We start from the raw sequence: 27,239 nt of genomic DNA, 5'->3' as shown, positions 1-27,239 counted from the left end.
AGAGTTTTTCCTAGTATTAGAATGCAGGGTAGATTATATGAGAGATTAAATGCAGGGGGACAAGTTTGGAAACAAATGCAACAATTTAGGCAAAAGACAGAGAGAGCTAATACAAGGGTGGGAGCAAAAATTAGGAAGGGGAGGAGATGAATCAATGGCAAAGAACTGACTGGACGGGTGGTCTGATAGGGTGTGAAAGGTAAAGGAATTTGAGGGTCAAATGTTCTCCTAAAAGCCCGGAAGACCGGTTAGTTTTGCTATTAATAGAAAGCGTCTAGAGAAAGTAAAATATGAGTTTAATTTTAAACATGGGTTTTAGGTAATGACCTTTAGGAGTGGATTGAGACATTGAAACTGGAAATAAGAAATTTGGGCCAAATCAACATAAAGGTTGATAGATGATGCCATTAGGGAAAAGAAACTCCAAAAAAGTAATTAAGTGTTTAGAAAAGACAGAGTAGAAACCAGTTTCATACTTAAGAGGAGTCAGTGAAGAAAACAAAAGGATAATTAAAGGAAGAAGAGAATTGTGGTAGTGATATTTCACGGAGGCAACATCCCAGCCATGACCAAAGCCCAATGACTAAACCCCTGTGTGTCTCTGGATAGTTAATCACATAGCATCATGATTAAGGAGTAAGTACAGGCTCTGGAATCAACTGGCCTTGGTGAGAACACTCTGTGCCTTAGTAGCTGTCTGACTCTGGGTAAATTCCCTAATCCCTCTACTTCCGTTTCCTCATCTATAAAATTAAGAAACAGAACTTTCTCCAGTGATTCTTGTGAGCATTCAATGAAATCATGCATGGAAAGAGCCACGGAGGGGGTTTAGCGCTCCTTAGCACTGTCAGCTGGTTTTCTCCAGTGACTTAGATAAGTACCTCATTGTTTCTCGTATGCAAACTCTAAACAGCTTCCTGTTGTTTTTCTAGCTCAGTCTCTCCCCATTCCAGGTTATCATTGCCTCCTTTGGAAAACCCCATTTGTGTATCTAATTCTATAGGATGAAGTCTAAACACTTTTAAATGGAACTCAAGGTTTCTCATCACCCGGCCATTTCCAACATTTTCTTCCGTTTCCAACCTTTTCATTCACACTTCCAGAGGCTCCATCACATGAAACTTCCTGATGATCCTGAGTGTACCATATTATTACATTTCTGTACCTGTGCAAGCAGTTCTATCTAGAAAATTCTGCCCTCGGTGCCCGTCAAACTCTTACTTATCAAGGTCCCGGTCCATTAAAATATTGTGTATATGGAGGTTGTTACAGTAGACAACCTCCCCAATACGAGTCACTAGTCCGTTCTTCCCCCATTGTGCATATGCTAGTCCATCTGATGGGACAGACCCCCCACCTCTGGCTCTAAGTCAGGGCATGATGGGTTTAGGAATGTCTGAGAATGGTAACTAGTTTAGGGATAGGAACTTGACCTAAAAAGATCCAGAGTGAAATTTTTTCTAGCTTTCTAGTATATCTTGATATCTGGGAGGGTCAATCCTCTTTGTTCAACATTGCCTTGTTATTTTAAATCCTTTGCATTTCTAGACATATTTTAGAACCATCTTGTTAATTTTCAGAAAAAAAAAACAAAAAACGATTGAGATTTTGATTGAGATTGAATTGAATCTATAGATAAATTCGGGAAGAATTGGTATTATAATAATATCTTTCCCGGTCACAAACATTGTATGAGTATATCTCTATTTCTTAAGGTTTTTAAAAATTTGCCCCAGATATATTTTGTGGTTTTCAGTATAGATGTCTTATTCATTTTTGTCAAATTTTAGTGCTGTTCTAATGGTATATTTTAAATTTCACTTTCTATGTGCTGATTGCTAGTATATAAAAACATAGTTGATTTTCTAATGTTCATTTTGTATCCAAGGTCATTGCTAAGTTCACCTATTTTCAAGCTTTGTATATTCATTCAGATTTTACTATATAAATAATCCTGCTACCTGTGAATAATGAAGGTTTACTTCAGTCTTTCCAAACTTTATAACTTTTATTTCTTTTCCTTACCTCATTGCACTGGCTAGGACCTCCAGTCCAATGATAAATAGAAGTAGTGATAACAGACATACTTGTTTTGTTCCTAAACTCAAAACAAAAGCATTTAACATCTCACATTTATGTATGAGGTTGGCTGATGGGTTGTTGTAGATTCCTGTCTCATTGGAATAAGGAAATTCTCTTCCATTCCTAGTTTGCTGGGAATTGTTTTCATGAATGGATGTTAAATGTTAGCGAATAACTTTTCTGGATTCTTTGAGATAATTTTATGGGTCTCCCCCACTTTATTTGATTAACTTGGTGAGTTACACTGATTGATTTTCAAATTTTAAACCAACCTGACTTTCCTGAAATCAAACCCTCTTAATCATGATGTATTATTCCTTTTTATGTATCAGTGGATTCAATTTACTAATATTTTGATTAGATTTATGCATCTGTGTTTATGTGCAGTATAGGCCTATAATTTTTCTTTCTTGAAATAATCTTCTCAGATTTTAGAATCAGAGTTTGAAAGTTTGGAAGTATACCCATTTTCTCTATTCACTGAAAAACGTTTTAATACCGTCTTTCAAAAACATGTTTTAAATATTGAAATAACTTCAGATTTATAAAAGAGTTGTAAAGATAGTTGACTACCTTTTAAAAATTAACTTAAAGTATAATTTGCATTCAATAAAATGCACACATTTTAAGTGTACAGATTGATGAGTTTTGAAAAAAAATGACAACTATATAACCATAAGCCCAAACAAGATTACATATTTTCGTTACTCTAGAAAGTTCCCTACTATATCCCTTGCCAGCCAATCACCTGTGACACTGTGGGCAATCACTGACCTGATTTCTATCACTACAGATTTGTTTTGCCTGTCTCAGAACTTCATATACACCCAATCAGACAGTGTGCACTGCTTTGGTTATTCTGTTGTTTTTTTCACTCAACAATGCCTGCATTACTATTCCATGCTGCTGCATGTATCAACAGTTCACTCATATTTATTGCAGAGAGTATTCAATTTATTTATACATTTAACTGTTCATGGGCATTTTAGTTGTTTCCAGTTTAGGATATTATGAACAAAGCTCATGTGAACATTTGGGTACAAACTTTTTTTGTAATACATATTCTCATTTCTAAATACTTAGGAGTGGAATTACTGGATCACAGGGCAGGTGAATGTTTGACGTGAGGAGAAACTGCTAAACTGTGTTTGAAGCTGGCTGTGGGCAGGTCAGATGGTGCAACAATGTGTACAGTGATGTAGGAGAGCTCTGGTGACCTGCATCCTCTCTAACCAGTGGGGCTGTTAGTGCTACAAAGTGGGGTGCTCTCCCAATCTCCTCCATTTCAGTAAATGGCAGCAGTACCCAAATCTAGTAATAATCCTTGAGCCCACTTTCTCTCATACTCTACATCTTATCAAAACAAGCCTTAAATCCATCTACTTTTCTCCCTCTCCATGGATCTAAGCCCTCAACCGCAGGCCCAACCACCATCATTTCTCCCCTGGTCTATTAAAATAACCTAATGACTCTTCTTGTTTCCCTCTTAGGTTCTTCACAATCCCCCCTGTGCCCGTTCCCCCCCACACACAGCAGTTAAAACAGTCTTTTTAAGAAGTAAATCTGATTGTGTCTTTCCCCTTCTTAAAAGCTGTTCAACTGTGTCCCAATTCCCACTGCAAGGCTAAAAACATGGAAATTCCTTACCTGGTTCCTAAAGCCCTAAGTTATCTGACCCTGCCTGCTTCGCTTACCTCATGGCCTACCCCTCTGCTCTTTCCCCTTGCTGTGTTCCAGCTATCCAGTGTTTTCTTTCTGATCCTCTAACATACCGTGCTCGTACGCAATTTAGGGTCTGTGCACTCACTAGTTAGTCCCTCTGCCTAGAATCTCAGCGTACCTGTAAGTGGTCACTCTCCCAATTTTTCACTCCCTTTTTTTTTCTTTCAATTTCAAAAACCTTGTGTTTTCAGGATAACATCATCTATAAGTTTAGAAGTTTATCTCACCATGGTTCTCGAGTCCCTTCTGACTAAAGTTATAGTTTAACCATCCTCCCAGACCCCAAATTCTTCAGTGCTGCCGTCAGTGCTGGCTCCTCCTGTTGTCACCTGGTTAACTTGCTGCCTGTCAGGTGACAGATTCACTGTGCCAGACAAAGCATCCAAGGGCCAAAGCTTCCTTCCCAGAACAGGGGTTCCCCTTCTTCTGTGCTGACTCAGTAGCAAACATTGTGCCTAGCTCTGACCACCTGACTGAGCAATGGCCACTGTCAACACTTTGGTGTCGATATTCTGGTATCTTCTTTCTAGGCCAAGCTCCCACCCTCACTGCTCCTGCCTGAGACAGACCCTCCCGCTGCTGCTGGCTGGCCCTCACCTGAGGGTTGGGAGGATGGACAGGTCAGTGCGCTTGCTGCCAGATCCCACTTAATCACTCTGTCCCGTGGCCCAGGCCTCCTAAGTCTGAGCTTCTCACACTTGCAGGCACGGCGCCTTCGATGGAACATTTTCTCAAGTTCTGGGACAGGGCCCCGATCTGAGGATTCCCTCTTCAATGTGCTCTTTTAAACGATTTCAGTCTCTTGGGAATCTTTTACTGCCATTAATACACTGAGGGGATCCTTGTTTTGGAGTATAGCTATGTATTCATTAGTGTTCTTTTTCTATATCGAAAAGAGAATTTCTAGGATTTGGTGCAGGAAGGCAAATAACTGTATACGCTGAGATTACATGTGAAACCAGAAGCCCAATAATAGCTAATGATTGCTAACCCTTAATCAGGTGTTGGTATATGTGCTTTATACGAATATGTATTAAATTATCTAATCTTCACAGCAATCCTATAAGATTGATACTGTTACTATTACCACTTTACATATAAACAAACGGAGACAGAGAACTTAACTAACTTGCCTTAGTTTCCCAGTCAGTAAATGAAGGAAATGGGGTTCTTTCACTTGCCGTGCTAGACTGCCCCTGTATGTGTATGTGTATGTGTGTGTGTGTGTGTGTGTGTGTAAGAAATAATATCATATGTAATATTTTATAACCCACTCTTTTCACCTACTTTTAATGTTAGTTCAGTATAGGTCTGCAGAATCATGTCCACAATACACATTTATATACATGTTGGTCATTATATGGCCAAACCAAAATGTGTTTATTTAATCAGTTCATTTTGTTATGTTTTCTGTTTTCAATTTTTTATTTTAAACAATTATATGATTAACATTCTTATCTTTGTCTTATTCTCAACATTCTTATCTATCTTTATGCACTTGTTCAATTATATCCTTAAAGATAAATTTCTGGTAGTGGAATGACTGTGTCAAAGCCATGCACTTGTTTTAGAACTTTTAATATTGATGCAAATGCTATGCTCTTTTTTGTCTACCTCAAGTTTTGTCTTGTGCCTGACCCTTTAAATGATTTAGCCACCTCCCATCCCATGAACATATATGCATATTTAGTATTCTGACTTTCTGTGTCTCATTCTCCTCTCTTCTCTAGCAACTGATCCTCTCTTCCTTACCGTTTGGTTTTGCCTCTCAGCTCCCGATACATTTCGGTTGCCTCTGGCATTTGTGATTCATTTTCACTTTTTATTCTAGACATCGAAATACCTTCCTTTGGGTCAGGCTGCGGGAAATATGTCTTCTCATATCTCCATGCTTTTGATGAGCTATTCCGTCTGCCTGGCATGTCCTCCTCTTGTTTGCAGGTGAATTCCTATTCTACCTTTAGAAATCACTTGAGACGTTACCTCCTCCTGGAAGCTGGCCTTTATATGCCTCACCCCACCTCCAAGCTTTACTAACATATTTCTTCCTCTATTCTCCCCAGCATCTTGGTCTTCTCTCTATAATAGCACTTCTTATAGTATAGGTATTAAAGTAATACAACAATTCAGAGGCGTGGCCCAGGGAAATATTGGACTGCACTTAACAGAGCTGGTGCCAGTGATAGATGACTTTGTGAAAAAGTGAAGGACTCCAAAGGAGGCCTAGAAAAAAGAAAAGCCACAGGGGAAGACGTTTCTGCTCAATACTGGACTCATTCTAAACATGATCCCATGTGACCTTAGCATGTCCCCCTTAGCCATCATCCTGATATTTGCCCTGTGGCTTTCCAATTACATCCTTTGGGAGCAGATGCTCCCTATATTGTCCTGTGGGACCAATAGTCAGGCACATGTTGTGCACTGTCGCCTATTCAAAGGAGAGTTTCCAATTTTAGAATATACATCTCATGAGATCACGTATGACTCAGGTGTGTATTCCCAACACTGGAATACAGTGCCTGGTGCAGAGCATATGCTCGGTGAGTGCATTTTCAATAAATGAATAAGTAGATGCTCTCCCAGAGGCTGCGCCATATCCTCAAGTGGTACCTTACAGCCCATGGGCAAACCTCCCAGGTGACAAGCACAAGCCTAAATCATCTGCAATTGCTGAACATCAGCTGGATTCCCTTGACTATATCCTTTCTACCCAGTTGACGGGACTTTGCCTATGTTTTGCTATGTCTTCTCTCCACATTGATAAGTTTAAAGGGCAGCAATGTCCTCTACTGAACCCCAGCCTAGTGAACTATTCACTCGATCATGCTTACCTTCCTGCAATTTTCTAACACTATTACAAACAGAAACCATTTAAGTTAACTAATTTTACTCATCTTTTAGGGCCAGTCAAGGAAACCTGAGCCGAAGCAAGCATTATTTTAACACTAGTTAATTGACTGTTTTCTATACCTGATTGATTGTCTAATTAAGGCTGTGGAAATACTCAAGAAACTAATGCTGCGGATTCCACATATGAGCATATTGATCTATACCTTGTTTGTGTGTTCAAGGCTGAATTGATGCCATATTGTCAGGTTGTCTCCCCGAAGGTACAATGGCTTCAGCCCTAATTCTTACCATTTCCCTCTAGAATCTTATCTTTTCCTAAGTTGCTTGGATTTTTGCAGTCTAAAATGATTTGTGCTCATTATGTTGACAACACAATTTTCCTTTTCAACAATAAAAAATAAAAATTAAAAGAATAGGCAAGTTCATATAATTACATTCAATATTAATTCAATAGTCTAGAAAGAATTAAATAATTTTCTACATTCTTTTTAGAAACATTTTTAAAAGGTAGTCTAAGAGGAAAGATATCTACTTCCTTTTCTGAGTTAAAAAAATAAAAATTCAATTATGAGAAAAAATATAAAGTTTAAATCAATAGTCCCTTTAATAAATAAATTGACATAGAATTTTATAAAGAAAAACTTACCTGACAAATTTATGTGAGTCTTCAGGTGACTTAGAGCTGTCATCTTTCGCTACTAAAAAAAAAAAAAAACAGAAACAAAAACAAAACGGATTCATTTACTTGGAAGATTGAATACATGGATTTATGTACACTCTTTCCAAAGCCTCAATAAAATGGTAATAAAGGAAGAGAAGTAAGGTATAAAACCTTGAGGAGAGCAAAAGAAAGATGACAGGAAAAAATTTCAAGATGGAAAGCAGATGTCAAGTGGTAACTGTCTTAGCAGGCCATGGACATTTGAAACCTAACTATATGATGAGAGTAGGTCAGTACAAAGTAAGTAGATTTATACTTCAGAACTTGAGAAACAATTCAGGAATTGGAGGTGCCAGATACCTCTGAAAGGTGAGAGATACAGCACATTCACTCAAGACTTATACCCTCATCCTATGCAAGCAGATGATCGCCACTACCCAGGCAGAAGGAAGGATGTTTCATCTCTGAAGAAACTGAATTAGAGGGACTCAAGACCTGAGGAGACTAGGCAGAAAGCAGCACAAGAATACGGTAAGGGACTAAAAGCAGGGAATAAGTCCAATAAATCATATTGCACAGGTAAGATTCCTACTCTCTCCCCTTGTCGAGCTCTCACAGTGTAAGCAGCTAGCATCTCTTTCCAGGCACAAAACTAGAGAATTCATCTCAGGGGAAATAGGCAAGCCTAATTAATGGTAGGCCCAGGTCTTCACTAAGTACACTATAATGAAATAAAACCATCAACAACCCCAGTCTGAATTCAAATATTTCCAATTGTTTTAATGATTGATGGCCATTCATCATACATTCATCATATGAATAGTCAGTGATCACTAGACATTTAAGTAAAGTCAATATCATGAAACTTTACCATCAGAACAAATAGGGAGAAAAAAGGAAATAGAAACATACTTTTCTGGAAATCTTCCAGAATATAGGAAAAGAAAAAAAAGAGATGGATAATAGGAGAGAATAGATTTTTAAAAATGAAAGGATCAGATGACTAGATCCCACATCCAAAATATTTAAATATTCAAAAGAGAGAACAGATAAAATGAAGGGGGAAATATGAAAGAAATCACATAAAAAACAATTTCCAGAACTAAAGGATTAGAGCTTCTTAAATGAGATTTAAACAGCCTATCAAATGTCCTACATGATGAATGGGGAGGAAAACCAACAACAAGAAACTTTATCAAGAAATTTCAAATCACTGGGAATAAAGAGAAGATTTTTAAAGCTTCCAGAAATAAAATATATCACATGTGAGAACTGGACCTCTGAAGGAAATCTAGCTTTTCAAGAGCAACACTAGAAACAAGAAGGCCACAGGGTCTTCAAAATTCTGAAAGAAAATTATTTCCAAACTAAAATTTAACCGAACTGTGATCATATGAGAGGGGAATAAATACATTTTTAGGCTTGCAAAGTCAGAAAATATTTAGCACCCATGGACTAGGAAGCTCTTAGAAGATATGCTCCAAAAAAATTCAGGAGCAAACCCAGCAAGAGGAAAAGAAGGGATCAGGCCGGAGTTCCAATCCAAGAGGCAGGCAAAGGGGTCATCTCAGGATACCAGTGAGAGAACTGCCAGTTAGAACTGGAGGAGGAGGATGGAGCCCACAGGAAAGAAGTCTCCACAGTAGGGGGTGAGGGGTAGGGGTGTTGGGGGGCCACTGAATGCCTAGGAGTTGTTTTACAGCTTTGTCAGAAAGTTTAGGGGAAGAATAGAGGCTAGATATATAGAAACAAACAAGAGAATGAAAAATTGGGCCATTTACACAAGAAAAAGGAAAGCAATCATGCATGGCTCATCTGTGACAAATATGTATTAAGTAATACTAATGTAACCAAGTATATTAGGAGAAAAGGGGAGAGAAAATAGGGAAGGAAATGGCAGTATAAGAGCTACATCTTTATATTTCAGAAGAAGCCTATAAGTAATATTCCAAACTGAAAACCCCAGGAATATTAGTACAGACTAAACTTAGAAACATAGTGGCAAATTCCCAAAGAAACAGCTATGTGTTGAAAGCTGTTGGTATGTTGTGGGGGTGGGGGTAGCACTACGTGATGACAGGTGTAGGCTTCCGAGGTCTGCTATATTTCATTAAACACTGATTTGTGTTATTTGTCATTTAAAGCTATGGACATATACTTCTTTGATAGAAAAGAAACACTTAACATTTTTAGTTAAAACAAGCAACTTAGAGACTTTGCTAAAATGTTACTGGACTATGTTACTGGTGCAATGAAATACAAACAGGAAAAAAGAGGTTTGTAGCTCCAGCAAAGAATTCACACACCATCTTGTGGCACTCAGGTTTTCCATCTCTCCTGACCTCTGTAAATAACAGGATAACAGTACCAGTGCTCTAATCACCACCAACAAAATAGGGTCTGAATGATGGCGCGAAAGCTTGTGTTCAACAAGTAAGCTATGCTACTGGACTAAACTTCTTTCTCCTCTGATATCCAGAAAGTGTTTTGTCAGGGAAAGGGATATTCCTACACCTAACAACAACAACAACAAAATACTCCCTCTAAAAAGAAAAGAAACTAAAACTTGAAATCCAATGAGATGTCACCTGCTTTAATTGTAGAAATAATTTTCTTTAAAATTGTTCTATTGTTATGAGGATTAAAAAAAACAAAACAAAACAGTGAACACATTGGGAGCTTGAAGTGAAGAAGAATCAAATGCTTATCACATCCTCCTAACCATAGAATGAGATGGATTTGCACAATTACCAGATTTTTAAAAAGTGTATAATGTAAGTTAGTATTATAATCTCCCTAATGTTTCTATAATTCTTCTGTACTCTTATATCATGACTCTGTCATAATACCTGTCAATTATTATAGTTTATTTAGACAAGCATCTGAAACTTATTAGCATGACCCTTCTTTATTTAACAAAACTACAGGAATACACCTGGATAAGAGAAAAATTATTACCTCAAACTTGGCTACCATTACCAGTTTTACTATTTTTATACAAGAGTATAAAATATTTTCTATCAACCAATTTTTTAAATTATATGAACACTACATTTTAAAATATCAAAATAAACATGATAAGCAAAAGATAAATATTATTTGACCATATAAACACAGAGAAATAAGAATTTGCTAAGACACACTGGGAGGAAAAAAGAAGAGGGATTTATGAGTGTATGTCAAACCACTTTGTAACAAATTAGAAAAGTAGCGATACTCAAAATCTAGCAGTCAAAACAGTTGTTATACACTGTCTCCTTCCAGACCTTTCTACCTCCCTCCCCCAAGTTTCATGAACGAACTAAAGTAGAACTTGGAAGGTACTTGAAAAATCCCATGGTCCAACTCTGGACACTGAGCAAGAGGCTCTCTGACAACATCTCTGAAAAAAAGTCATGAAACTCTGCTAAATGAACACTAGTTATAAAAGCATACCTTTACTGCCTGCCATTGTGGCCTTGCCCACACTTAAGTAACTTCAGTGGTTAGAAAATTCTTCCTCATGTTTGGCCAGCTGGGACCTGGATGGACTTTATCACTGGGGATGCTGAGCTGTAGTGGCTGGCATTTGCTTCTAGGAAAGATCAGTTAGGCACCGACCTGACTATATAATTTATTGTCCAAACTGGAACATGGAGTGAAGGGGATACTAGAAATAATTGCGTCAGGATTGGCCCAGGTAGTCTGGTGTATGTGAGTGCCCTAATTATAAGGTCCAATCCCGAGAGAGACTGTCAGGATATGGAAAAGTCATTGGGACCTCCACCAATTGGGTATAAGCTCAGAGCTTGGTGCGGTCTTGTCCATATGCCAAGGCTGTTCATGTGAGGCAAACAGCATGTCAGAGAAAGGTTAGGGAATGAGAGGTATTTGCATATCTGCATACTAAACACCAGGCTTAAGCTCAGGACAACAAATTAATTCCAGACCACTGATTATGAGGAAAACGTCCCCAGTGTATTCCAGGTATGTTCTGGCACAAGGCAGGGCCCAGCCGGCATGTTCTGGTCTTCAGTTGCTACAACCTAGCAGGCTTGGGGAAGGCACCACTGACGCATTGCTTCAATAATAGTCTTACTTTAGTTTTTCTGGAGCAATGGAAAAGGAAGTTTCCCTTTTCTATAGGAAATCCCTTCAAAGATTTGAAAACAGCTTTTACAACTGTCATTTATCTTTTCTTCCGTTAGCTGAACATACACGGTTTCTGCAGCCGTGGGAAATGTGATGCTCCAGATTGAACATGCTGATATTCCAGATGGGGGCCCACTGCACCAGAGAGGGGTAAAATTATCATCTAATCTAACACGTGCTTAAGAGAAGGGAACCTTCTATTTTTGGTTCCCATTAAGCTTGTGGTCAAATAGCTCCTCGAGAATTTTTTCGTAGAAGAGAGTTCTGCTATAAAGTCAGGTCTCTTCCATTCTGTACTTGGCAATTGTAAGTCTTTGCTCCCAAACGAATGACTTCATGCTCTTCCCATTAAACCGGGAAGCACAGGGGAGGCGGAATGCCCAGGTTGGAGCTGTGGCTCTGCAGCTTGACCTCTGTGGCCTTGAACGTCCTTATGGATGCTTGGCTTCCTCACTGAGGAAGAGGGGAATCAGATGAGTAAATGTATGTGAAAGCACTTTGTAAACTATGAGGTGACATCAGGATCTCAGTGTATGTGTATTATTTCATTCACTCATTCTATACATTTTTATTTAATACGTACAACCAGACATCGCAGTGGGTACTGAGGATTAGCTCTAGCCTATAATTAATGCCTACAGAGATGATACAATTAGCTGCCTCTTGAGTTTCTTTTTCTTTTTCTTTTTATTGGGGAATATTGGACAACAGTGTGTTTCTCCAGGGCCCATCAGCTCAAAGTCAAGTCACTGTCTTTCAATCTAGTTGTGGAGGGAGCAACTCAGCTCCAAATTCAGTTGCCATTTCCCACTGTTAGTTGCAGAGGGGTGCAGCCCATATCCCATGGGGGAATTGAACTGGCAACCCTGTTGTCCAGAGCTCGTGCTCTAACCAACTCAGCCATCTGGCTGCCCCTTAGAGTTTCTCATTTATACAATTAACTATCTGTTCCAGTTTTGTGTTATCTAAAAATGTGTTGAGAATTTTTTTCTATGCATTTTCTAGATCTCTTTATTAACATATTAAATATATATGAGAGATGATTCTTGCAGCGTTCTAGTAGAGACCCTTTTTCAAGTTGTCACAGGTAATTCATTCTGATTGGATGCAGTTTTTCACAGAAATCCACAGTGCTATCCTACCATGGAATTTAGAGTGAACGAGTTTTCTGAACTTCATTTCTCACCCACAGCAGTGGCCTCTGCTGCATCACAGCATTCTTTCCCTACGAAACTGCAGAAAATCATTCTCTTCATAGTACCCTAGGCTAGCACTCCCAGTCCAGCTGAGAGGGCAAACAAGTTGATAACTATTTACTGTCTTGGATTTATACATATTTCATCAACCTAACTAGAGAATGTAGCAAACACCTGCCGAAGTATTATTTGCTGTTTTGCTCATTTGCTGGGTGACTGGCAATTTGGGCAGCCTTTCTAGGTGGTTTGATGGCAGAGATGGAGTAGTGAAAGGAGTGATAGATTATGTCTAGTGACAGGAGGACACAAGAAAGAGCCAATTTTTCTTCAGTTTTCTTCTCATCCTTTATCTATGCAGGGCACAAGCAACAGCTATTGCACAGAATCATTTATTGGAAAAACTTCCTTAAAACCAGTTTAAAACCAGTTTTTAAATTTCCATTTACCAGAATATGCACAGAGCTTTGGTATAGTCTTTCTCTAATGACAGCACTGGAGGGCTCAAAAAGGTTAAGTGATATGTATCATTCATTCATTCATTCAGTCAGTCAGTCATTCATTCCACAAATAACCATTGAGTGCAGAGGATACAGCCCAGATGTTACAGTATCCTGCTAGGTCAGAAATGTGGTCGGAGTGAAGCAATGTGAGTCCTCTGTGTACAAACCAGCCTCAAAACTGTTAGGGAATATTTAAGGAACTCCATAGAAATCATGCCGTGTGTAAGGATACTGAAAAAGATGCCTGATCAATACTGCTTCATTGCATCAGACCCTGAAGCCCCGTGGAGGAGCAGTTGAACTTGGTCCCAATTGTACAGACCTAGCCAATGGACTGGCAGCTTCTAGAAGAGGACTGGACAAAGAGACAGCGGACAGCTGACAGATACAGCATGTGACGGATCAGTTTGGTAGAGTGAGTCCTGCTGATTGAAGAGGTAATGATACCAGCTACTCTGCCAGGTTGCTGTGCACTGCTGGGAGAGGTGGGACAGGGCAGAAAGGAAAGAACGATGTCACTAGGGGCCCATCCGTCACTTGTGGCAAACCTGCTGTGCAAAAGGAACCCACAGCATTTCTCTACTAACTATAGAAAGAGCACAGGATCAATGGAGGAGATGGAGTTAAGAGTCATGAGGGGTTGCTGGCAGGATGAAAGTGAGCAAACCAAGGGAATCAGAAAAACACTGGTCAATAGAGTAGAAAGACTGAAGAGCCTCAGGTGCCATTTCCACGTGGACTTAGAAGGAATACGTGGCGGGGGGAGGGGAAGGGACTCTCCAGAAAAAAAAAAAATGCTGAACATTTTGCTAATCAAGACGAAAGGAGTCCATACCCCTAAAACTAATAATAATAATTTTTAAATTATATTGAAATAAAAAAAAGAGGAAAAGGGTCCCAGATCAGTAAGATCTGGGTACTGCAAATGAAATCTAGGAAGTATCCATTATAGATCAAAGAGTTAAAATGAGATGCTATATCTTTATGATGGGTAGACTAGTTTCAATGGGCACCATCCATCTATATGACCATCAAATTTAAAGATACTAAGCTTACCATCTTTGACAATATTTTTAAAAGGACCTGATTGGTTTGACAGAGGTCCAACAGGACAGATCTTAGTACAATTTCATTACTAAACATGGATACAGAAAATATTCCCTTATACAAATTATTTGCTAGATCCCTTATTTTCTATAAATGTGTAATTAATACTGGGCAAATAACAATAAGTAGGTACTTCTTACATTGTAATGACTCGTGGAAAAGTCTTCGAATGATTAGTTTGTACTTAGTTTCATCTTCAGTCAGCATTTGGGCTGCTTCCAAATTCACTGGATTGTTTAGCACTGGATTAGAAAGCATAATCTAGGTAAAAAAATATGGTTTTTTTAAGTAAATTTGTTTCTTAGTGCAAAAAAGACAACCCAATACATACAACATTTGAAAAGCATTTATTAAATGCCTACAGTGGGACTACCTGGAGATAGATACAAACACAAATAAGACATGGTCCCTACTCTCAAGAAACTCTTCATCTATCTTGGTTTTATACTGTCCATTCATGAGCCAAACATTAGAATCAAAGAGAGTTACAAGTTCTGTCCTGTAACTTATCACATGAATTTAAATTGGATGTATGTGTAAAGGGAACTTAATATTATGAAACACTGAAACATTTCCATTAAAAAATAAAACCTGACATGAGACCATATTTAGATCACAGGTAAAACAAACACATAATGTATAAAGGCTTGTGTATACTTCAATATCCTTCTAGATCATCAAATGATTAATTTGGTACCTGTGGTGTTTTCTAGTACTGCTGTAACAAATTACCACTAATGTAGCAGCTTAAAACAATACAAATTTATTATCTCACATTTCTGCAGGTGGGAAATATGGAGTGGTGGTGCTGGTTTCCCTTATGCAGATATATCACAAGACTGAAATCAAGGTGTTGGCTGCCTGGGCTCTTAGGTTATGGAAGAATCTGCTTCCAAGCTCGTTCAGGTTGTTTGTTACCTGAATTCAGTCCCTTGTATTTGTAGGACTGAGGTCCCTGTTTCTTTGCTGGCTGTTAGCTGGGGGCTGCCCTCAGCTCCAAGAGGTCTCTTGCAGGTCCTTACACTTGAACCCCTATTTCTCAGAGTGAGGAAACGTGAAAAATCCTTCTCATGATTGGAATCTCTCTGATGTTTCCTCCTGCCACATCCCTTCTCCTTCTTCCACTGCATTTCTCTGAGTGACTCGTCTGCCTTCCTCTTCTATTGTGAAGGACTCATGTGATTACTTTGCCCTCCCTCCCCCCTGCATAATTCAGAATAACCATCTGATTTTAACGTCAGCTGATTAGTAACTATAATTCCATCGGCAAAGTCCTTTCACACCAGTACCTAGATTAGTGTTTGATTGAATAACAAGAGGATGGGAGTGGTGCGGGGTATCTTTAAATTATGCCTATCACAACATACCAGGGGTGCCAAAAAAATGTATACACATGACTTTTTTCATATTTTTTATAGGTATTAATCAAGTATTACAATTTGAACACAGTTTTTTCCTTTCTTGAAATGTGTATACATTTTTTTTGGCACCCTTTGTATGTACATCTGAACCAAAAAGGGAACCAACAGTAACCAAAATGTAATAGTTCTCCTAGACTACGATCTTGTTTATCTGGCACCTCAAAATTAGTATTAGCCCAAATTGCAAATATTGATTCAATAATTAGTATTTTGAATATTACATTATAACATGCAAGCTATGGAATAAAATATAGCCAAAATAATAACTAACGCACAGGATACCTAAGTGGAGATGCACGTCAAGGTGGTTAATTGTGACTTAAGACCCATGGAAATGATGGCGATCTTGCACTAATGAAAACAATAATCTGGTATCTGTTATGTCAAAATCAACAAGACTTTTCTGCTATTTGAGTTTTCCTATTAGGAAAACATTTGAGCTACATTTTCCAGGATATTATAATTGCTTAAATAAGGATTCAGTGCAGATTGCACTATACTTTTCAAAGTGGCTGGGAAGCAGATGAAACTTATCTTCAAGAGCAAGCTTTTAGTCTTTGGCTGGAAAGGTAATCTCACTGAGAGAGGCACACCTGGAAAAGTTTGTTCAACAGTTTTCCCACTGACACCATGCCCAAGACCTTTTCCTATCATGTGTACACAAGCTACTCGGTATACTTAATGATTTTTAAGAACTGGAATATAAGGAATATATTAAAATGTATAAATCAGACACCCTGCTAAAATAGTAGAAAATAAAAGTCCAACTTTTCAATTAGCCACGTGATAGTATGAAATAACATAGGAAGTTCTACAGAGGATAAGTACAAAAACTGAAGCATCAGTAAACAAAACGGCACTTAGGCACATTTTCTAATATCCAATTAGTTAAAGCCAATGAATTTCGAATTCATTCTATGGATGGTTGTTGATAGCTGCCTTTGCATTATATATGAAGGTGTTCAAAAAAATTAAAATTATTAAAAATTTTGGAGGAGATGATTAGTAGTCTTAGACATTAAAATATTTTAAACACTACTTCAAGTTCACTCCCTTGAATAACAATGTGATAATTTTAAATGTGTCTCATCTGTTACTCAAAGGGAGGTAGTCAGAAATTATAGTCTACACTTGTAATGCCCATTACAGTAGGCTCTAGCCACAGGTGACAATTTCAATTTAAATTACTTAAAATTAAATAAAAGGAAAAACTGAGTTCCTCAGTGACACTAGCCACATTTCAAGTGCTCAGTAACCACATGTGACTACTGGCTACCATACTGGACAGTGCAGATGGTGGACAGTTTCATCACTGCAGAAAGTTCTTTTCAGTGGCACTAACCTGGAAAGGACTATTAAATAGCCATTAAAATATTAACTGTAGTGGTATGGAAATTACTTGAGACGAAATGTACAGTGAAAAAGAAACCGGTTATATAGTTTATCCATATATACCATAATTGCAACGATGTACATATACAGGTTCATGCCTTCCTTCATTCATGTTACTTAGTGCCTACTAAAGGTCACCACTGTCCTGGGTAGGTACTGGGAAATCAAAGATGCATCAGACCTGTTTCCTGGCCTTGCAAAGCTTGTCGTCCAATAGGGGAAGACCAATAAGGAAACAGTATGTGCATTACAGCACTACAGAGCTCTGATAGAAATGCGCTTAGTTAGGGGAGTGTTCTCTGTGTGAGGGACATAAGAACGCCCTCGAAAACCAAAGCCCCCTGGGAAAGGAAATCAAGAAAGGCATTCCAGAGGAAGACTCATTTGACCTGACTTTTACCATGTGAGCAGTTGTTGGCCAGACAGACTGAGGGGGAGGGAAGGAGAAAATGGGTTGCCAGTTAGAGAACTGGACTGAACACTTTTTAAGGTCCAAGATTTGCTTGGCGTTGTAACTTTACAGTTAAGAACTCTGTAAATGTTTTTAAACCTGAATTAAGCCGAGCACCGTTAGTGAAGAAAAGCATGAAGGTATCATAGGAGTGGGATTTACGTCTCCTACACCTGTGAGAAGTAAATCATCTGTCAGGCAACAGAACTGGGCTTCGCCCTGCGGTGAACGTGGACCTGAAGGATTTTAAACATAAAAAATCAGAGCAAAGATCAGAAAGAAATGCTAATAACAGTAGGATTAGGGTTTTCCTTTATAATTACTAGTGATTTTCTTTTCCTTTTCACTGTTTTAAAAATCTTCTGTAATGTGGGCATATTCGTTTAATAAATCTGTTTGAAAAATAAAAAGACAACTTTGTCATCTACTGGCTTTCCATGATATGTTTCCATGATAACACTTTGTTGTCACTTTGCATTACTGTTTAAAAGTAAGGACACTCATAACGTTAACTAGCTTTTGCTGAGCTATTTTCTTGGACCACACGTGGCTCTAAGTACTTTACTATGTATTAATTCATTTAATCCTTATACATCATATAAGGTAGCTACAAGCAGCTCCCTTTTACTGATGAAGGAATTGAGGCATTGAGAAGTGAAGAAACTTTTCCAAAGGTACAGAAGTGTTGAGTGGCAGAACCAGAATGTAGGGCTAAGCAATCTAATCTAAGAGCCCCAAATTTACCTTTCATTAAATCATCCTGCTATTCAGAATTTTCACCATTTCATTCTGGTTTGCCCTCACTCATTACATTTTGGGAATATTCAGTTTCTATTCTTAACGCAGGTGGAAAAGGTCGGTTAAAGGAATCCGAAAGATCAACCCCAGTTATCTGTAGATCACGCTCACTCACTTCCTTAAAGTTTTTGCTCAAATGTCTCTCCCAGAACATGGCCTGGCATCCGTAGATAGATGCTCAATACATATTTGTAGAATGAATGAGTGAATAAATAACACATTAACTCTTAAAAAAAAGATTAAATTTTACTCAGTATACTAAGATGACTAAACAAAAAAACTATTATTTTAGTTAAACAATAAATTTGAGAAGTGGAACTTGTATGATAATTCTGCTACTGAAAAAATTCAATTAAGCCCGAATACTTTATTTCCAAGTATTCCAGACAATCAAAATTTAATAGTTTATCTTCATATATTATTAATGATAAGCAGGTTCATGTAAGACTCTCCCTGAGTGGATCAAGGTCCAATATCTGTAAGTGTTTAAAGCAAGTGCCACCGAAATCATTTGCTTTGGCACTGGATAAGACAGGAGGCTTGTTGAAAGTCAAGACCACCACCACACCGAGGCAGGCTTCTAAAGGCCAAGAAGTAAAGGGGGCGTTCTATGAACAGGCATCTACCTGAGGGGAGGAGACACTCTCTGGATTAACTGTTCGCTGGGTTTGATAAGAAAGCAAGTAGCGAGCTGTGTCAGAAACGAAGGATAAAGCTGCTCATTTAAAGTTGTAGTCACTTGACTCACTTCTCTGAAAAAGGCAAGTTTCATGAATGAAGAAAGATATAAAATTGTAGTATGAAATAAAGTTAGAAGCCAAAACTTAAGACCATATTTCTAGAATCGAAACCATCCCAACAGTTCTTGTTTTCTTTTACAAAGGGCCTTAACTAACAATTTCACTTTAAAATAATAGTTTTTATCATTCAAGTCCCATTGTATAGTATTGAAGCAGAAATATTGATTTACATAAACTTACTGAAATCTTTAAATATTTAAGTATGCATGATACAATGATACAGTTTAGTCCTTATATTTTGAATAACTGGGATAATCAAAAGTATTAAAGAGGGCAATTTCTATTAATCTGTTCTTACCTGCAGGGTAAGTAAGATGCTACTCAATGTATAGCTTGTGTTCCACTCATCAGTGTTGTCCAAAAAGTCTATACAGGGTCGACCAGTATGTTGGTCTACTGTATTAAAATAATTCATTAATATTAATATAAAATATGTTTATATATATATATATATATATATATATATATATATATATAGTAAAATTATTTAGAACTCAGGAACATCAAAATATCATAGGCAACATTAGAAAGTAAATGACAAAGCAGAAAAATTACTGTGATGCATATGACAGACACTGAATGCCATGTAGCTATTAAACGCATGGACTTTGGTATCAGACACACCGATGAGAACATTGACTCCATGTGATGTTGAGCAACTAACTTTACTTCTCTAGGTCTCACATTCCTAATATGTGAAAAGGAAATGTGACTCAAGTATGCACATTCCCTGTAAAAAATGAAGAAAGTACTTAATAGACTACCCAGCACATAGTGAATCCTCGAAAACAATAGCTATCGTTATTAGTGATACTTTTAGCAACGTGCAAATAAGTTTTATAAATGAAAAACATTTGTACCCCAATAGAAGAACCTTGCAATGAAAAAGGAAAAACTGAGAAAAAAATTTTGAAAAGGGCAAAGAGGGATCTTTGATTTAATGTATCATTTTGTATTGTAAAACCACAATAATATAACAATGCAGTGGGACCCAAGATTAGACAGAAAGAACAATGTAATAAGAGAATGTAGAAACAAATCCTAGTATGTTTTAAAGCTGTTGTATGTTAAAAGTGAAATTATGATTCAGTGGTGAAAGAAAAGATTATCAAAAAACAGGATAAAAAGTGTTGTTGCAAACGACTCATCCTCCTCCAGTATCTACTCTTCCCTTTTTCCATTTCTTCTCTCTGTAATAAGATCACTATGCCTGTCCCAATCCTTACTAACCCATGCTGTTTAGATGAACACATGGCTGCTCAGACTATTTCTCCCAGCCTCGCCTCTAGCAAGAAGTAGCCATGTGACTAAGTTTTAGTCATGGGATATCAGTAGAAGTAAAGTACGCAATTTCTGGATCATATTGTCTTAAGGAAGTATTTTTGCCCTTTTCTCTTTCTCTTTTCCCTTCCCACTAGCTGGAAATGGTGACAAACAGTAAAGGCCTTAGATCTAGAAATGGAAGCCATATGTTGAGGATGGCAAAACCTCCCTGCCAGCTTTGTTCTATTATATAGAGATTGGAAAGATATACAGAAGCTTGGCCTGTGCCCTAACACAGTTAATTAACTAAATCTGTATTTGCAAAAAAAAAAAAAAGAGAGAGAGAGAGAGAATAGAGTGAAATATGAAAAATAAAACCATAGAATAACTAGAAGAAAGTTAAAATGATTTCATTATTTTTTGGGGAAAGATTATCTAAGCTTAAAGATAATTGTAAAAATCTCAAAGGACAGGACAAATGTGACTACATAAAAATTTTAAAATCCCAGGTGTAAATGAAAAAACAGAATCAAAAAAAATTTAACAATTAATGACAAAACAAAGGGAAATATCTGCAACAACTAGGACAATGTGATGCATTGTTAATAAGTCTGATAATTCACAAACTAAGAACCACAATCAAAAGATGTAAAAAATGTTTAACTTACAAGTATGCAAAGAAGTGCTTATTAGAATAACGGAAAGATTCTTATCAAATTGGCAAAAAAATTTCTCCAAAGTTTCAATGCCCAGAATTGAACCATGGTGAAGGTGAACTGTATATAGACATCCTGGTGGGAATGTAAATAACATCACTGAAAGGCAATTTGGCTTTATGTATCTAAAGAGTCAGAACTGTACGTAGCCATCTTTTGGAGTTTGGGGGATAACAACACTCCTCTCTTCCAAGGTTTGTGTATAGTGAAACAGACCAGAGTATTGAAAGATGCAAGTGAAAATATCAACTTTACTGTACGGAAGATGGAAATGGAGAATGCATTTGATCAACATTTAATCGAGATCCACAAATGTCCCCCCTGATTTAAATTTAATCCCTCAACTGGGAGCCTGCTTAGGTTTCCTGCCGGAGAAACAGAGACCACACCCACTCTATGGCCAGGCTGGTTGGAAAGAAAGTGTTGAGAAAGTGCTGTGCCACACATGCTCAATTCTTTTTCACATCTCCTCTATCCTTGGAGGAGGATTGAGGGAGAGAAAGAAGAGCAATCACAAGTTCTCTCACATTTCCCCCTCCTCTTTATTAATGTATGAAAACACAACACATTTTTGTGTATTGATTTTGTATCCTGAAACTTCACAGAATTTATTTTTTAGTTCCAATAGTTTTTTTTTTTTTTTTGAGTCTTTAATATTTTCTATATATGATATCATGCAAACAGTGACAGTTTTACTTCTTCCTTTACAATTCGGATGCCTTTTACTTCTTTTTCTTACCTAATTGCTCTGGCTAGGACTTCCAATGCTATATTCAACTATGTAGAAAAATACATAGACAGAGATAAAGAAATAAATTTGGTTAAAAGTTGAGAGTAGTATCTCTTTGAATTGGATTCAAGGTGATCATTTTTCTTTTATATTTTCCCTGGTAAGCACACTTACTTTTATAATCATACAAAGTTGTTAAAAAGAGACATTATTAAACACTAATAAGAAACAAGGATAATAGGGACAGAGTCCCTCATGGTAAAAATCTCATTTGGTCCTTACCATTTGGATGAAAAGGAATGGTTCTAAACGTCACAACTGGAGGGACAAAATTGTACTCCGGTGTGAAATTTATTGTCAGTTGAAAGAATATTCCTGTGATATAGAAATAAACATTTTTACTAAAGTGTCATGTAATACTGGGTAACTGTAACCTGATTAACACTGAACTCTCTTCCTACAGTTTAGCCTCCCACGGTCCCTAAAGTTTTATTTTAAGTAAATTGGATCATAGGTGCAGAGAACCCTCTAGATGGTATAATAGACTTCTCCTCACAAACTAATCCCACAATTTTATCAACCTGTTTCCCACCAGTCCTTTCCATTCACTAACTCCATCCCCCAACACCTGCTGCCTTCACTGTGTATCTCCTCTTGACTGAACTCACTGTTCCAGAACCCACTGCACCTCTCATGTTTATAAGGCTTTGCCAAGCTGTTTACTCTGCCTGAACTTCCTACCCCTCCTTCTAAACCTGGCAAACTCTTATGCATTCCTCAGGACTCAACTCAAACGTCACTTCCTTACAAAGCCATTCCTGACTCTCCAAGACAAACTTAACTAGTCACTGCTTCTTCGGCATTCTGTTCAAAACCCGTATTAGCACATATTATAGTTTTGTAATTATCCACTTTACATGTTGTTCTCCCCTAGTTCACTCAAAAAAATCTATCTTATTAATCCATGATTGAAAGAGTGCACGATCACTAAAGTTTGTAGTGGCCCAGTCTTCTTGAGAATTTGATTTATGGAAATTTGGGTGAAAATCATAGAGAAAAAAAATGAGAGGTGTTTGTGGGATTGTGATACCAATAGGAATTTTGATAGCTAGTCTCTGATTTCATGGAAGAGTGTTAGAATGTATTCTCAATTGTTAGAAATAGGCTTTATTGTGCCTATTTCTTTAAAATGTAATAACATTAATATTTGGCATAAAGAAAATTTCAAACCTAAAATTTCCATTTATGTTGACAAATGGCAGAAAATTAAGCCATAGAATGAAAAAAATAACATGTGAATATTTTCAGAATTCTAGAAAATTTATATACTGCAACCTCATTATAAAGAAGATAGACTAATAACGGTAATAAAGGTTTTTAAAAAGTAGTTTGGTTTTGAAAATACATACTACGCCAAAATGTATTCTGTAGACCTTCAATATTAGCTTCCCATTCCATCATATCTTCACTTACAGGAAAGGCAGTAATGCCCTTTAATTAAAAAAAAAAAAACAGATGAAAAGATTTAACATTTATGGCAACTTTAAAAATCAGATATCAGGTCACAATGAATTCCCAAAACTCTACCTTTTCTTTTCCCGATAAATTGATTTATCTGTTGATTTGGGGACATGATATATATTATGTTATTACACAGACATTAAGATAGATTCCAGGAAACACACGCAACACTACATTTACAATAAGTTGCAAGTGTGGAAATCACAAGTGGGACTAGAAGGGCAAGTTTGAGATGTGTGGCTTATGTAAGTCAATAGCCAATTTAAGATTCAAATTGGAAAAGAAGGAAATAATTGGAAAGCATGCATTTCTTCAGCGATTTTAAAACCTATATGGATGCTGAATGGAAGGCATGAAAGACATGTTCATTAAGAAAAACTCAACTCCAAAATTATGCTTGTATATAAAAATAAATTGTCCCTACACTTCCCACCCCCCCAATGGAGGGACAAGAATGTATTTCAATTATGCCTTATCAATTATGCTGAGGAATACACCTAAACATACTCAATAAATATTTCCGAGCAACCACATAGTTATTAGGTAGGTTAGGTGCTAGCCTGGATAAACAGTATAATATATTATACTTGTGTTATCTACATTATCTATATTTACAAATCATTTCTCCCTCCGTGAAATTGTCTTTCCACAGAGAACCACAAAGTTCAGGGAGAGCAGAAGCAATATCAAATGTTAGGTACGCGCCTCTGGGATGTTTGTTGTTGGACTCAGTAATTGTTCCGTACATCTCCAGTGAGGGCAATGCTTCTATAGCAGGGGTGGAAACAGAACAACGCCATTGAACTACTCATGAAGCAACTGTTGGTAGCTAGCCCTCTACACCCTCCTACGGACAGCTTTTTTCCTATTCTTTCTCTTAAGTGTTCCCTTTTACCCCATCTCTTCCATGTTTTAATATTCTCCGTACTATATGTGATGAATCAGCTCGTGGCACCCAACATAGATATAACCTCATTGGTAGCGTTTGGCGCAAAGCCTTCCTCTGTGTTAAAATTAGAAGGGAAAGGCATTTATGTGTTATATGTGACAGCAGTTGGCAAAAAGTGCACTAGATAAAAAGTGGTAGAACACAAGACTTAAGAGCAAGGGGTTTTAGAGTCAGAAACCCCTGTGATAGAATCCTGGGGCGAAGTATTTACTGAACTTCTCGGAGACTTAGGTTTCTGGTGGGTAAAACAAAACACTTCCTTATATGAATGAGAGCAACCCTGCGTGGACTAGTCACTTACTACCTTATAGAGCCTGATATTCAGGGCTTAAATCAACATAAATGACTCAGTAAGATGTGCTCAATATTGTTAACTATTACTATTACTATTATTATCATTATGAAGTAATTATCAGTATGAAATAGGTTGTTATAGTAAAATAGATTTGTTAAACAACAACACTGTAGTGGCAAATTAGGTTTAACTAAATTATGTCTTACAGAATACACACAGATTAAACTGTTTTTTAAACATTTGTACCCCAGTGAAACACATCCTTCCGGGTTCTCAGAACTCACCTCATAGTTGTTGTTCTTCAACTCCTGGAAGTCTCTTTGAAGCACGAAGTAAGCTCTGCAGTACATGGTAAGGCAGCAAAGGGTCCGGCACCTGTCCCACACTCCTAGGGTTTACTGGGAGGCAGGGGTGTGAGGTTACGGGTCACCCTGCCGCACCTGGTTAACTGACCTAAGTTACTTGCTTTCTAGAGCCGCAGAACGCGGTGTGCTCCCCAGATAAGTGGCTTCTAAGCTGGGCATGCAACAGTGACTTTCTTTTCTCCTCTGACGCCTCTAAACGAAAACTTCCAGAAAGAAAACTTACGCACGTACGTTCTCGACGGCTGTGCGTCCCCGCAATGTCCACAATGCCCACAGCTCAGTCTCAAGGCAAATTTGGACGAGCACCTGCGACACCCCCGTGCTGTTTTTAAGTGAAGTGGGCGTAAGAGGTGTATGCCTTTGGCGGTGGTAGCGGATTGACGGCTCCGCTTCACAGGTGTAACTGGGTGTCCGCTAAGCGGTAGGACGCAAATCGGTTGCCAAGCAACAGGCCCTAAGAAAAGTAGCAAGACCCTCCCCTCATCCAACCAGTGAGCGGGAGTAGACCTCTGGAAACCTCCCCAGCCAATCATCTAACCGTTTCACTTTGAAATGCCAATGAGATCCGTTGTCAAGGCGACAGCCCTGCCTGTCGCAGTCCACCAATATGGACTCTACCTCTAGTGTAGAGGGTCGGGGTGAAGTTTCAGGGTCCAGCGTGTAAGTCACAGAAGCCCTGACTAAAAGTTCCTCTCCAAAATGATCCTTTCTCTTTCTTTGAATATCAGAAACTATCAGGTAATAAATAAGTGACGAGAAGTGACAGATCTACCCTTATTAATAACAATAGCTTAACATGGCAAGTCATTCAAAGTACATTCGCATGCATTATTATGCCATCAAATTCTACAGTTACTCTGGGAGAATAATCCAGGAACAGAGAGACCTACTTAAAATTTCTCAGAGTCCCATCTCTTGCTGCAAAGTTATGGGTTGTATCCCAGCATACCTGTATTTCAATAGCCTACATAGCCTTGAAGAAATTACTTAGCCTCCCTGTATCTACATTTTCTCATTTAAAATATGCAGCCAATAATAATTATACCTACTCTCAGGATTATTGCGAGGATTAAAAGAAAGAATGCCTGCCGAGTACTCAGTCACTGCCTAGAGTAAGCGATAGTCAATATCTGCACTTACCATGGTCTGGGCACACGGTTCTAAATGTTTTATAGGAATTCATTTCATTCTCAAAAACAACTCTCTGAGGTAGGTTCTTGTATGATCCTAATTTTTACAGTAAGGGGAAACTGAGGCACAGAGATGCTAGATAATTTTCCTTAGGTCACATAGCTGGAATGTAGGAGATCTAGCTCCAGAAGCCATGCTTTTAACCACATGCAATCCTGCCTCACAAAGGTCTCAAGTTTTCCCAAGTTACCTGTCTAGTCTCCCCTAATGAAGGAGGGAGACTATTGCTACTCTCAATAGTTTTCTTTGTTCATCTGTTGTTTTTGATTTCGTTATCTTTGGTACATTTATGAGTATTTTTGGCTGCATTTCTACCCGTTAAATTTCTGAGTCCCCTTCAACTAAAATGTAAAACCCAAGAAAGCTGGACCACTGCTGTATAACTAGTGCCTAGAACATAATAAAGGCACAATATGTATCTGTTAACTAAATATGTATCCTGTTTTCTCTTTTCGATTATAAATTCATTTAACAGTCTGACTTCCGTAACTTATGAATATATTTATAGTACTTTGTAGCTTAAAAAATACCAACTTCTTAATAATTATTTTGATACTAATTTTTATTATTTTTGTACTATCAAGTGGAGAGTAGATTTGATTAAGTCCTACTACATGCTTTTTGGGGCCTTAAAAGAGAAATGCTGCATTGTATTTCTTATGGTAGGCAGGATTCTAAGATTTTCACCCCTTGCATAATCTTCATGACTGTGAATATGATTGATTTCACTCCTCTGAGTAACTTGTTATGTGGCACAGTTAACTTCAAGAAAGATTGTCTTGGGTAAGCCTGACGTAATCAGGTGAGCTGTTCCTGAAGTCAGTGATTCAAAAATACGAAAAGGATTCCATTTGAGGGAGATTCTCTGTTGCTACCTTCAGAAATGAAAGGGGCCATGTGGCAAGGAAGTGGGCAGTCTTTTGGAGGTGAGAGTGGCCACTGGCTGACAGCCAGCAAGAGAATGAGGGCCCTAGTCCCTATAACAAGAAACTGAATTCTTCCACTACCACAAGAGCTTGAAAGAGGACCTGAACTCCACATCAGAACACAACACCCTGTGAGACCCTGAGCAGAACATTCAGTCATGCCGTGCCCAGA

At 37.9% G+C, this 27,239-nt stretch overlaps 1 protein-coding gene across 21 annotated transcripts in view; it reads right to left on the bottom strand.

Annotated features, from left to right (window-relative positions):
* Positions 1-25,316, bottom strand: part of UBE2U (ubiquitin conjugating enzyme E2 U) — a 56,583-nt gene extending 31,267 nt beyond the window's left edge. For 15 of the 21 annotated variants that reach the window (XR_012497253.1, XR_012497252.1, XM_074334842.1 and 12 more), the window contains exons 1-6: positions 24,870-25,313; positions 23,230-23,311; positions 22,103-22,195; positions 19,410-19,507; positions 14,390-14,510; positions 7,301-7,352 (exon numbers count right to left, since the gene is read on the bottom strand). Coding sequence is in view for 19 of the 21 variants with exons in the window: in XM_074334842.1 (XP_074190943.1) it covers positions 7,301-7,352; positions 14,390-14,510; positions 19,410-19,507; positions 22,103-22,195; positions 23,230-23,311; positions 24,870-24,935 (512 nt within the window). In the remaining 2 variants the exon portion in view is untranslated. Of the gene's footprint in view, positions 1-7,300; positions 7,353-10,750; positions 11,900-14,389; positions 14,511-19,409; positions 19,508-22,102; positions 22,196-23,229; positions 23,312-24,869 lie in introns of those variants that run through there. The other 6 variants (XM_074334857.1, XM_074334856.1, XM_074334855.1 and 3 more) reach the window with 6 other exon arrangements.
* Between the last annotated feature and the right edge of the window lie 1,923 nt (positions 25,317-27,239).

This window comes from Rhinolophus sinicus, linkage group LG06 (genome assembly GCF_036562045.2).
Source record: "Rhinolophus sinicus isolate RSC01 linkage group LG06, ASM3656204v1, whole genome shotgun sequence".
Taxonomy (NCBI): Eukaryota; Metazoa; Chordata; class Mammalia; order Chiroptera; family Rhinolophidae; genus Rhinolophus; species Rhinolophus sinicus.
The sequence above is the reverse complement of the archived record's forward strand: the minus strand, read 5'-3'. Positions and strand labels throughout refer to the sequence as shown.